General features: G+C 42.3%; 1 protein-coding gene across 1 annotated transcript in view; it reads right to left on the reverse strand.

The window, feature by feature from the left end:
• LOC127575786 (transmembrane protein 182-like) overlaps positions 1-13,793 on the reverse strand; it is a 33,041-nt gene that overhangs the window by 3,136 nt on the left and 16,112 nt on the right. Inside the window, 1 exon segment of the mRNA XM_052025882.1 lies at positions 8,592-8,729. Coding sequence (XP_051881842.1) covers positions 8,592-8,729 — 138 coding nt within the window.

A 13,793-nucleotide genomic window follows, 5' to 3' on the forward strand; every position in this document is an offset into this window, starting at 1 on the left:
AGTTCTCACAACCTGGGGACTGTCTGCATTCTCAGTTAATGTAAATAATTGCATTGAATTTTATTACTTCTTCTTATACTTTTCCAATAACCAGATTATTAGCCATTTTAATTATTCTATAGAGTCATAGAAACACACAGCATAGAAACAGGCCCTTCGGCCCATCAAATCTGCACTGACCATCAACCACCTATTTACACTAATCCTATATTAATCCCATTTTTTTATTCTTCCCACATTCTCATCAACTTCCTCTAGCCACTCGCACCCACTCAACTACCCACTAGGGGCATTTTAAAATGGTCAATTAACCCACCAATCTGCATATCTTTGGAATGTGGGAGGAAACTGTCTTCTTTACCTATCCGTGCTATTTTAGTGCTTGACATATATAGAGCCTTATATCTCCTTGGGCTTCCATAGTTTCCAGCTTTCAACCTTGAGAAGGTATCTTCTTTGACCATTGATGGAGATTGATAGAGTTGTTGATAGTGTTGAAGGTAGTCTTAGACGACAGTGTGATATCAGTATTGGCAAAATGGGCTGAGAAATGGTAGATGGCAAATGGCAGTTTAATCCTGATAAATGTAAGGCAATACATTTTAGGAGTACTAATGAGGCTAGGGCAGTCAGCATGAATGGTAAGGTCTGTTCCTAGGGAGTACTGAGGAACAGAGGGATCTTGGTGTACAAGTCCAAAGATCCTTGAATGTGGCAGCACAGGTCAGATAATGTAGTTAAGACGGATTGTGGGATACTGTCTTTCATTTGTCAGGGCACTGAATACAAGAGCAGGGAGGTTATGCTTCAATTTTATAAAACATTGGTCAGAACTCAGCTGGAGTATTGCATGCAGTTCTTGGTCACCCACACGGTAGGAAGGATGTTGATAATGCTGGAGAGGGTGCAGAGCTTGATTCACCAGGATGTTGCCTGGGATGGAGGCTTCAGTTATGATGCAAGGCTGGAGATGTGAGAGTAGAGGACATTAAAAGGGGACATGATTGAGGTATATAAAATCAGGAGGGATAAAGACAGAGTAGACTGCAGGAAACTTTTTCCCATATCTGAGGTGAACAAAACTGGAGGACATAGATTTAGGGTAAGGGGAAAGAGATTTAGAGGGGATCCGAGGGGGACATTTTTTAACCAGAGGGTGATGAATATCTGGAATACACTGAATGAGAGGATGGTGGAAACTGAGATAATGACAGCAGTTAAGAAGTAGAGACACAAAAGACTCCAGATGCTTGAATCTGGAGCAATAAACAAATTACTGGAGGAACTCAGTGAGTCAAGCAACATCAGTGGGAGGAAAAGGAATTGTCGCTGTTTTGGGTCAAGAGCCTGCATTTAAGAAGTATCTAGGCAAGCACTTGAATTGCCTCAGCTTAGAGGGCTATGGTTGGAAGATGGGATAAATATAGATAGGTGCCTACATGTCGATGTGGATGTGGTGGTCCAAGTGGTCTGTTTCCACGCTGTATGACATAATGACTCATATTTTGGGTCCACAGTTGGTGGCTTGCATTTGCATTTAAATCTATTTGCCAGAATTTTGCCCACTCACTTAAGCTTCTAATCTCTCCTTAGAATTTAATTTTCCAGTTGATTACAGTGCTGCTTATCTTTGCATCATTGGCAACCCAATTTATGGTTTATGCACTGAACATGGTGATCTGGTGATAACAGGAGTGAATGTTTAACATTGGTGAATGGGGTGCATATCAAGCTGATTATTTCATCCTGGATGATGTTGAGCCTCTTGATAATTGTTGGAACTGCATTCAGCCTGGCAAGTAGAAAGTATTCTATCACCAGGCTGACTTGTCCACAATTGACATTACAGTACAAAGGGAGGCCATTCAGCCCCATAAGATCCATGCCAAGACCCAGCAGAGCAATCCCAACAGTCCCATTCCCTTCTCTTTTTCCCTGTCACTCTGCAACTTCTTTTTCCCTTCCTCCATTTATCTACAGTCAGGGGCAACTTACCAGTACCTAATTAACCTACCAATTTATATTTTATAGATAGCAAAAGGCTTTGAAATGTCACTTGCAACAGGATACTCCACCTCTATCCTGCTCTTGTAGCCACAGTATCTAATTGTTGGTCCAGTCTAAATGGGGGGATTTGATGAGAATAATGTCATTGCTCCTCAGGCAAAGGTAGTTAGGCTCTTGTCTTGTTAGAGATGATCATCACCTAACACTAGTGTGGTGTGTATGTCAGTCCATGCTTGTGTATTAGACCATGCCTGAATGTTGTCTAGGTCATGCTGCATGCAGCCATTGGCTACTTAAAGCAAAGTTACAAATATGGTGACACCACAAGTCACATGTTGCCAATCTGAGCATCAGCCCATTACTCCTATATTCTACTTTCCACCACTCAGCCGGTTTCCTAGATAGACTGGAGTTCATTTCCATGAGTTTCAGCTTTAGCTAACAGACTCTCGTGAGTGATTTTATTACATATTTTTCTGCAAGGTCACATAAATAATATCAAGAGTAATCACCTGGAACCTGCTTCAGTCATCAGTACAAAATGTTCTCTCAGTTTTATCAAACATGACCGTCCTTTATAAATTAGCAGCTTCACTACTCCAGGCCACTCTTGTGTAACCATTATTTGGCAGTTGCTCATGCTTTCCCTCTCAAAATATTTTAACTAGCAAAGCATTTTTAGGTAACTCATGCCAAGGCAGATTTTTCAATTAGACTAAATAACAATGTTAGCTTGAAACAGCGAAAATAAAACCAGAAGTTCTTAGAACTGTCATTCATTGGCAGGTTTAGCTGCACCACACAAAATAGTATTAGATCCAAGTTTTATCTGTTAATACTGGCCAGTAGTCTACGATCACTCATGTACATAAGGCTACCTGTGTCTACTGCAAACCATCTTCTTAAGCATTTTCTCTACTTCACCCTCACCGCCAACAATGTATCATAAGAATAAATCAGCTGCTTCTGCCACTTCCTTTCCATCCCCTGACCCATTGGTCTAACTTCTAAGGATCTCTTTAGCCATTGCTGTGAACATGGGTTTTCCTCTAATTCTCTCCAATCTCCACTTATGTATTTTCTGAGCTCATCTTGGACATCACATCTACATTGTGGCTTCCATGGACCCAATCCCATTCGACTATTGACTGCCCCAATTTCTCTTCTTTCCCTGCAATTTAGCAAATATCAGTAAAAGTTCTTCCTCTTCAGGTATTTTCCCCTTCTTTTGCAAAGCTGGCATCATCTTCCATCTCTTAAAAAAACAACCTTCGACTGCTCCATCTTTGCCAACTATCACCAGTTCTCCAGCCTCCTATTCCTCTCCAAATTCTCTGAACATGTTGAATCCTGCTGAATTTATGTCCATAATAGCAACCTTCTCTTCCAGATCTCATTCGCTGGTCAGGTTTCCACCCACCACATGACCAGAATAGCTCTTAGCAACATTACTAATTCTATCCAGTGTGACAATAACAAAGATATTTCATCCCGGCTCATTCTTCCTAACTACCATCAGTGGTTGACAAGATTGAACACACTCACAATCTTGGTATCTCTTCTTATAAAACATTTCTTTCGTTAAACTAATTTTTCTTAAAACATTCAGTGCCACATTTTCTTGCTACCATTTTTGTGAAACAGCTTGGGATATTTAGTTACATTTAAGCTGTTATGCAAATGCCAGTTGCTGAGTCATTAATATCGTGCAGGGAATGGAACCCCTGATCAGTCTATATCCAACATGAGTTACTACACTGATGCCCCAATTTTCAAGAGCAAATGGGAGGCAGGCAAGAGAGCATAATTCAGGAATCAGGTGACAAACCCATAGAGGTCTGCTTAATGTTTTGACATCATGAACTTTAAACCCAGATTTGACTTGTCTGTGTGAAGAAGGAACCCCAGCTAACTTCAAAATCAATGACGGTAGTGAGAAGTCACCAGATGGCACATTGCAGCCTCAGACTTGCAAGAGGACCTAACTTTAAGTCCTCCCCTGACCGTTCTCACCAAGCAAGGGGGATATAGTTAAATGTTTATGCACTCTCCATGGTGTACTAAACTACTCAGCTGCACAGACAATTAAAACATTAGTCACTCCTGTCCTTTTAGTGCACCTCCCATATGGGGAGTAAGATGTGGTAACGTATAAAGTGAATGTTAATCTGATTGTGTTAATTTTCCACTGAACAAGTTTAGATTAAAATTAGCCCTCGTTTTCACAGACCCTGCTGTTTACTCCTTTTTTTTCTTGGAACTGAACATATCTGCCACATTGAGAGGAACATCACCATGTTTATCCTGCAACTGCTATTATTTTTCTCCTCTCATTTAAGGTGCAGAAACTTTAGTATTCTATCTAGAGGCAGAGCTCAGATCTCGTTTGAATTTTTACAATTAGACCACATGGTATGAAAAGTAAAGAGCACTGGCAAATTTCAGTAGCAGTCACACTTTTTTCCTCAAAGTCAAGATGTTTTGGCATTTTAGCTCAGTTTATTAGATTGACATTAACTGATTATTTCTGCATCATCTCCATGAAATTGTTGTGGAATGTACTGAATTTTCTCAAAATACATTTCAGTGCCAGCACAATTTGAAGAGTCCTTGTTCATTCAGCAACATGTTGGAGCAGCTGTTACATTTTGATCTAAATTGAGCATGGGAGTTTGACAAGATGTAGCTGGAATGTTGCCAAGCTATTTCTTGTAAAAGGTTGGAGTTTCTATTAAAGTAAGAAGGCAATACTCAGACTGCATCAGAAGTCTGTCGTTTATAATTCCATGCCACAGATTTTTACACAGGGATCTGGGCAAACACTCAAGTGGGGTACTGTGGAGGTGCTGAGGTGTTGGGATTTGCAGACAGATATTCAACTGAGGTCCTGTCTGCTCAAGTGTATGGTTGTAAAAGATCCTACGGCACCATTTTGAAAAACATTGAAAGCTATCCCTAGTATCTTGGTCAATATATGTATCCCTCAATGGATATCACCAAAAACAAATTAACTGGTTATTATTACATTGGAGTTTGTGGGAGTGTTGCATTTGCATCTAGCTGTGCCTACACTGCAGAAATACTTAATTGGCCCTATGCTATTTTGAGAAATCCTAAAATCAAGAAAGATGCTATATGATTACATATCTTTATTCTTTTATCAGTTTGGAAGTGTTTGCTATTGAAATCTGTTTTATATGTGTGAATTTTACAGTCCTAAAATATCCTAGTTTAAAGCTGAAGGACTTGATCCTATTCAAGAGATACTATAGCAATGTACATTGTCTCACATATATGGCCCTGGTTTATCAATTCATAGAGCTGGAGAGATTGAACTGAAACGCTTATTGCCAAAGTGCCAAAACTAAAGAATCTAGTAACTTATCTGCCAAAGTACTGTAAGTCTGATCTATAGAACCAGAGAACACTGGTTCAAATTCTATGAAGGCAGCTGAGAATTTCATAGAGTTTAAAAACAATTAAGAATCAAAATCTGGCATAAAAGTATCATTGAGTCATAGAGTTGTACGGCAAAGAAACAGGCCCTTCGACCCACCATCTCCTTGCCATCCTGCTCTCATTTACCCTCATTTGGTCCATGGATTTCTATGCCTCAGTGATTCAAATACTTGTTTGGATGCTTATTGAACATTTTTAAGAGTACCTGTCTCTACCACCTCCTTAAGCAGCAAGTTCCAGATTCCAAACACTCTGTGTGAAAAAAATCCCCCTCATATTCTCCCTAAACCTCCCTATACTTCTCACCTTATACCTATGCCCTCTTGTTTTAACATCCTACCATGAGAAAAATATTGTTACTATCTACCCTATCAATTCCCTCATCAGGCCACCTCACAGCCTCCTCTGCTCCAGGGGAAAACAGTTCCAGCCTATCCAATCTATCCTTACGACTGAAATGTTTCAATCCATGCAACACAATGGTGAATCTCCTCTGTACTCTTTCCAGAGCAATCACATCCTTCCTATAGTGTGGCAATCAGACCTGCCCACAATACTCCACATGTGGTCTAACCAATGTTTTATAAAGCCGTAACATGATATCCCTGCTCCTATATCCTATGTCACAACTGATAATGTCAATTATCCCATATGCCTTCTTCACCACCCTATCTACCTGTGATGCTACTTTCAGGGATCTATGGACTTGTACCCCAAAGTTCATCAACACTCTCTAGAGACTACCATTTACTGTGTATGTTCTACCCTTATTTGACCTTCCAAAATGCATCAGTTTGCACTTGTTGGGATTAAATTCTATAAAGCGATCATAAAATTGATGGATTGTCATAAAAGATGAACTGGTCTATTAATAACTAAAAGAAAGGAAAACATGCCATTCTTTTATCAAATCTACTATGTGTGAAACTAGTCCCATGCAACAAAATGGTTAGCTCCAGAGAAGCATCAGTAGCATCCAACCAAACTACACAGCTATATAGAACCACCTCAGAACAAATAGGGAAGAGGAATAAATGCACACTTTAAATGAGACACACCTATAACAATTGCCTGTAAGGAAATCACAGACCTCACCATCTAAATCCTTATTCTTTTATTTTCTTGACAGTGAGCAATGCCTGCAGTTTCCAGGTGTGCACTCTCAATGGATAAGTCTCCATTCTGGGACTAGGCATTCAGAAAATCTACCCTCATTTCTAAAAAGGAATACAATTACCTTTCAGTTTTAGAGTTAAAGAAGTGGAATGGTATTATAAATGTATTTCTAGGGACTTCATCCCTATTTTCATTTCTCTGCATAGAAACATTGAAAATAGAGCAAGAGTAAGCCATTCAGTCCTTTGAGCCTGCTCCACTGCTCAATGCAATTATGGTTGTATCTCAATGCTGCATCTCCCAATGCATATACCATCTCATATTCAAGTAAACCAATGAACAAAGGATAGATACGGGTGCAGAGGGTGATTGAACTCCCACAGCATCATCATAAAGCTAGGGTGGAATCTACTCCACCACTCTTTCTAGTAGACATTTCCATGTTCTTTTAAAACAAAATGTTGCCCCACTGATTGGTTGCCTTGGGTTATAGCTTTTCTTAATTTACCTTTTAAAAACACCCCAGGATTTGAACATTATTGTTAGAGCTCCTCACTAGTTTTTCATCCTAACTGAAGTCTTTTCCTCTTATCATCTTGTTGACCCTCATTTGTAATTCTCCTAAGCCTTGAAGTCCTTTCTAACATATCTTGCCTAAATTGTATACAATAATATTTCTCAACCCAGCATGGCTGCTTTAGAAATTTTTAACATTGGCTCTCTGATTGTGTTCCCATAATTCCCATTTTATTCATGGTTAGTCAACATCCTTCAACCTTTGAAGACTTGTGTTTGAATTCCTAAGACTCACTGCTCTTTTAGTCTGTAAAAGCTTTAGCACTTAATGAACCGTTCCCTTGCCACTCTCACCGCTCCACCCCCCAGAAACATCACCTTGCTTTTCTTCACATTAATTTCCATCTGAATTGTATTGCTCAACCTTCTGACTTGCTGATGTCCTTCTGAAATTCCCAATTATCATTTTTGCAGTTAACTGTTTGTCACTGGCTTGTCCGCCCATTTTATGTCCTTAATGTTTATGCATACATATGAATGTTCTTATGGAAAAAAATGGCTTACTAAATTGAAAGCTGCGCCAATTGATTGATATAATTAACTAATATATATGCATGGCTATTAGGTACTGGTATAATACATAAATTATGATAAATCAATTTACATAATAAGAAAAGAACAAAGGGAAGCCTCAATATTTGCTTCTTTTAGATGCTCTTCCAAATAACACCAATCCAATACATCTGATAGAGAATGCAGCTGGAATTCCTTTAAAGGGCATAGTCACGCAGCCCATGATTTTGCCTGCTCCAGGCACAAACTCCATGCTCCATTCCTCAGGTTTACAGTGACTGTTCACCACTACAAGCTAAAAACTGTAAATGTGACTGTAACAAAGTTGGATTCAGGGCCTTCAGCCCACCAAGTCCATACTGACCATTAAGCTCCCATTTACACTAATTGTACACTAATCCTATTTTGTTCTTCCAGATTCTTATCAAGTACTGATTCTATTAATCACCTACACACTCAGGGGCAATTTTCAGTGACTAATTAACATATCAACCTTCATATTTTTGGGATGTTGGAGGAAACCAGAGCATCCAGAGGAAACCCACATGGTCATAGGGAGAACTTGCAGACTCCACACTGACAGAACCGGAGGTTAGGACTGAACACAGGTTGCTGGACCTCCAGTCAGTAGCTCCACTGTCTGTGCCACTGCACAGTTAGTTTATTCTAAATACTTATTCAAAATATGGAAGCAAGAAGTACATACCATTTTAATGTAGATGAATGTATTGATGCAGTTTGAATACAGAAATGTAAAAGTAACAGTAAGCCATTATCTAAGGGGATCTAATATCATTGCACTGAAATCCATGTCACACTACTCATTGTTAAACTTGGAGCTGAGTGAGTGTTTATTATGTAATACACATGAAGTAGCCAAGTCCTGTAAAATATTTACAAAAGATAAATATTCCACTTACCAGCGGATAGAAATAGTCCGCCACCTGCTTTGTAGAGATTATAATTGGAAAATGGAGCAGCACAGATGATGATGAAGCCTCCTACTATGGCAGCAATGACACCCAACATCATGAATACAGACCAGAAACCACGGTAAACTAAAAGCACAAACAACATGTGCATTAGTTAAACTAATGAAAAGGTCAACATTGTTTCTTTAGTCAGCTATGTTCTAAATGAGGGATCTGTGTAGATATTCTCATTGCTTATTTGTTTAGTGCAGACATTGGCAAATACATTTCTCTTCTTATTGAAACTCAAATAATGAAGAATATTTTCAAAAAGTCATCAATATCGACAGGAATGTTTCTCCTTTCTGCTGTTGCCATGTTTTTGTTTCCAGTCATTTGCAGGATATTGCTGTCGCTGGTAAGACCTGCATTTATTGCTCATTCCTAACTGTGCTTCAGAAGGTGATATAAGCCATCTTCTTGAACATGACATTTTGTATAGTAATGTTTCACTAACAGGGGTGTCAGGTAGGGAATTTCAAGATTTTGACTTAGTCACATTGCATTACGATGCACCAATGGTAGAAGAAGTTGTTATGTAAAATAGTGGATAAGATGTTGATTCAATGGGCTGGATTCTCCTGGATTAAGGTGAGAGGGCAAAGATTTAAAAAGGGGACCTAAGGGGCAATTTTTTCACACAGAGGGTGGTGAGTATATGGAACAAGCTGCCAGAGTAAGTGGTAGAGGCTGGTACAATTACAATGTTTAAAAGAAATATAAATATATGGATAGGGTAGGTTTGGGCCAAACGCAGGCAAATGGTACTAGCTCAGGGAGGCAAGTTGGTCAGCATGAATGAGATGGGCTGAAAGGCCTGATTCCATGTTATGACTCTATGGATGTAGTCAAATTGTTTGGATTTGCACTCATCCATACAACCTGAGAATTTTCCATCACATTAATTACTTTTGACTTGCTGATGGGGAAAGATAAAAATAGTCTCAAGGATAAAGGGGAAGCATGTTAAAAATTCAACATTGGGTGCAGGTACTAAACACGCGCATGAGTATCAACTGCCAGTTGGACTCACTTCTATATAATCAATTCCAACAGTCTGTGGCAGATATTTCCACACAGTTGTGGACACCAATGACAAATTTCTCTCCGAATGTCATTCAATCACACACATTTTGACATTAGACTTATTTAAACAGTATTATCTGCAGCAATTTATCACCTGTAAACTTTGTAAACTGAAGCAAGAAGTGAAAACTAATGCATTTTGACAAAACACCTAAACACTTGGTTATAGAGTTCAGTTACGAGCTTATCCGACAGTACTGCAAAATATAAATCTGGCCATATTGCTTCTTAATTGGCATATAATAATGCTTTTATGCATAAAAAGAAATGTGAAAGGCTGCATATGTCAAACACCTAAGCCTACAATGAGAGTTGTTAGCAATATATTGACATTGAACCAAATAAAATCAGCCCATGGTAAGTTTGAAACATCTTGGGGTGATCTCATAGATATAATCTATTTTTAAGTTTCAATGACAGCTACAAAGTACCTCTTTTCCTTTCTTCATTTAAGGGACGTGAGTATTTCTGGAAAGTTCTACATTTACAGCCATTACAGCCATTCCCTAATTGTTCTTGAGAAAGTGATAGGGAGCTCCAGGCATTGAAGGAATTCCCATAGCAGTTAGACCCTGAAACAATTAAGAACTTTGATCTAATCCTAATCCATGATTATGTGTGGTTTGGATGTGGATCTGCAGCTTCTAGAATTGCCATGCGCCTACTGCCGTTAGCCTATCATGTGGCAGCTTATGAAGATGCTACCAAACAAGCCTTGGCAAGTAGGTGAAGTGCTTCTTGTAGATGGTACACAATACAGTTACGTTGCACTGATGGTGGAGGGAATGAGTGTTTAGATGGTGAAAGGGGTGTCAGTTAGATGTAATTCTTTATGCCAGAATTGTTAAGTTTCCTGGATTTTATCTTTGCCTGACTGAAGAGGAGTCAATATGCCAGACTTGGTTCTAGCTGGAAAGAACTATGTAAGATTTCAACCAGCTGTAAAGGATGGAAACCTATACAACCTATAGTCTACTGAGGTGCTGTTGTCATGGTAAAATGACAATAAGCTGGAGAAGATCATTTATGAGGGAAACATAAGGTGAAATTTCTTTTGGTGCAATCTCCAATTACACACCAGTGGGACTTGTAAAACCTTGCTGGTAGATCATAGACAATATTGGAATTATATTGCCTGTTCCTGTTATATCTGAATTAACATGAAATACTCCCCATTTGCCAAGGAACATGTAATAAATATTTAACGTGCTTTGTGTTATATTTATTAAAGCTTATGTTGTATAATTGTAAGTGAAATCCTGTTTGAAGCATCTTTTATTCTGGTCATAGTGATTTGGTTGTCGACTTTAGGCTGAGATTTTCTTGACTGTTGTTGAAGCTACACTTGGAAAATGAAAAATACTCTATTGTAGCGGCTGCTACTGTGATGTGAAAGCAAGACACTAGTCGGTGGGCTGCAGAACAAAAACTGATTTATTTTCCCGCCTTGCGCGGGCCTTTTAAGAGGCACGGTTCCTGCCCACCAAAAACGGAAATGACGTATGCGCTACATCATCAAACTTTTCCCGCGCGTGGGTTCTGCCCATCACTCAGGGAAGACGAAGGCCCAATGCCATCTTGGGCCTCGTTGCTCCGACGACGCGCGACCCGACCACCGAGCCGGTTCGCTTGCTCGGACGGTGAGTCGCTACACAACCCACCCCCAGAACCAGCGATACGGTCCCCAAGGTTCGCGGGCTGTGCTAGCCGTTGCTTAGGAGGTCGGCCTCTGCGTCGCAGTGTTGAGACCTCAACCGGTTGTTGTAGATCTAAATGGGCCGGTTTGAGGCGGTCTGTCGTGAAGACCTCTTCCTTGCCCCCAATGTCCAAAATAAAGGTGGACCCATTATTCCTGATGACCCGGAACGGCCCCTCATATGGTCGTTGCAACGGTGCCCAGGGTGTGCCCCTGCGAACGAAAACGAACTTACAGTCTCATAGTTCCTTGGGCTCACAGGACAGGGCTTGACCATGCCGCGAAGTGGGAATTGGTGCCAAGCTGCCGAGCCTCTCGCACAGTCTTTCCAGGACTGCCGTGGGTTGTTCCTCTTGGTCCTGAAGGGCGGATATGAAATCCCCTGTGACGACCAGGGGCGCACCATACACGAGTTCAGCTGACGGAGCGTGGAGATCTTCCTTGGGGGCAGTGAGTATGCCGAGCAGGACCCAAGGCAGTTCGTCGACCTAGTTAGGACCTTTCAGGCGGACCATCAGGGCTGATTTCAGATGGCGATGGAAACGTTCCACCAACCCGTTTGATTGAGGGTGGTAGGCCATGGTGGTGTGCAGCTGCGTCCCTAGCATGTTCGCTAATGCAGACCAGAGGCTGGAGGTAAACTGGGTGCCCCTGTCTAAAGTGATGTGGGCCAGAACACCAAAACGTGGGATCCAAGCTGTGAGCAGCGCCTGGGCGCAGGAATCAGTCGTGATGTCGGATAGAGGGGTTGCCTCTGGCCACCTCATGAACCGGTCCATGATGGTAAGGAGGTACCGGGCTCCTCTTGAAACTGGCAGAGGACCAACGAGGTCAACGTGGATGTGGTCGAACCTTCTACGGGTAGGCTCGAACTGTTGTGGTGGGACCTTGGTGTATCGTTGGATTTTTGATGTCTGGCAGTGCGGACAAGTCCTGGCCCACTCACTGACCTGTTTGAGCAGGCCATGCCAGATGAACTTGCTGGCGACCAGTCGAACAGTTGATCTGATGGACGGGTGCGCCAACCCGTGTACCGAGTCAAAAACGCGTTTTCGCCAGGCTGCCGGAACTATAGGGCGGGGTTGACCTGTTGCGATGTCGCAAAGGAGGGTCTGCTGACCTGGACCGACTAAGAAATCTTGGAGCTGCAGGCCCGAGATTGCGGTTCTGTAGCTGGGCAGCTCATCGTCGACTTGCTGTGCGTCAGCCAGGGCTGTGTAGTCCACACCCAGGGACAGGCTGTGGATGGTCAGTCTGGAAAGCGCCTCAGCAACAACATTGTCCTTTCCGGAGACATGTTGAATATCCGTTGTGAATTTGGAAATGTAGGACAACTGTCACTGCTGACAAGCTGACCAGGGATCGGAGATCTTGGAGAAGGCGAAGGACAAGGGCTTATGGTCAGTGAAAGCGGTGAAAGGCCTGCCTTCTAAAAAGTACCAGAAATGCTGAACCACCAGGTACAGCGCTAGAAGTTCCTGATCAAAAGCGCTGTATTTCAGTTCGGGTGGTCTAAGGTGCCTGCTGAAAAATGCCAAGGGTTGCCAACGGCCTTTGATTAGTTGTTCCAGTACTCCACCAACCGCAGTGTTGGATGCGTCCACTGTGAGGGCGGTTGGGACGTCTGTCCTAGGTTGTACCGGCATCGCGGCGTCTACCAGGGCGTCCTTGGCCTTAACGAAGGCAGCCGCAGCCTCGTTGTTCCAGGCGATGTCCTTGCCCTTGCCAGACATCGGCGAGAACAAAGGGCACAGGATATGGGCTGCTGCAGGGATGAACCGATGGTAAAAGTTGACCATCCCCAGGAATTCCTGCAGGCCTTTGACCGTGTTGGACGGGCAAAATGGCAGATAGCATCTACCTTGGCAGGTAGCAGTGTTGCTCCTTCGCTGGTGATTCTGTGGCCGAGGAAATCGATAGAGTCAAGTCCGAATTGGCACTTGGCCGGGTTGATAGTGAGGCCGAAATCACGGAGACGGGAGTACAGTTGGCGGAGGTGGGAAAGGTGTTCTTGGTGGTCACGGCTGGCGATTAGTATGTCAAGTAAATGAACACGAAGTCCAGGTCTCGGCCTACTGCGTCCATCAGCCGCTGGAAAGTCTGCACGGCGTTCTTAAGGCCGAACGGCATTCGAAGGAATTTGAAGAGGCTGAATGGAGTGATAAGCGCAGTTTTGGGGACGTCGTCAGGGTGCACCGGGCTTTGGTGGTATCCCCGGACGAGGTCCACCTTGGAGAAGATGTGGGCCTCGTGTAGGTTCACCGCGAAGTCCTGGATGTGAGGGATGGGGTAGCGGTCCGGGGTGGTGACGTCATTCAGCCTGCAGTAGTCGCCGCAGGGCTTCCACCTGCCGGTGGCTTTGGGGACCA

This window comes from Pristis pectinata, chromosome 11 (assembly GCF_009764475.1).
Source record: "Pristis pectinata isolate sPriPec2 chromosome 11, sPriPec2.1.pri, whole genome shotgun sequence".
NCBI classification, from domain to species: domain Eukaryota; kingdom Metazoa; phylum Chordata; class Chondrichthyes; order Rhinopristiformes; family Pristidae; genus Pristis; species Pristis pectinata.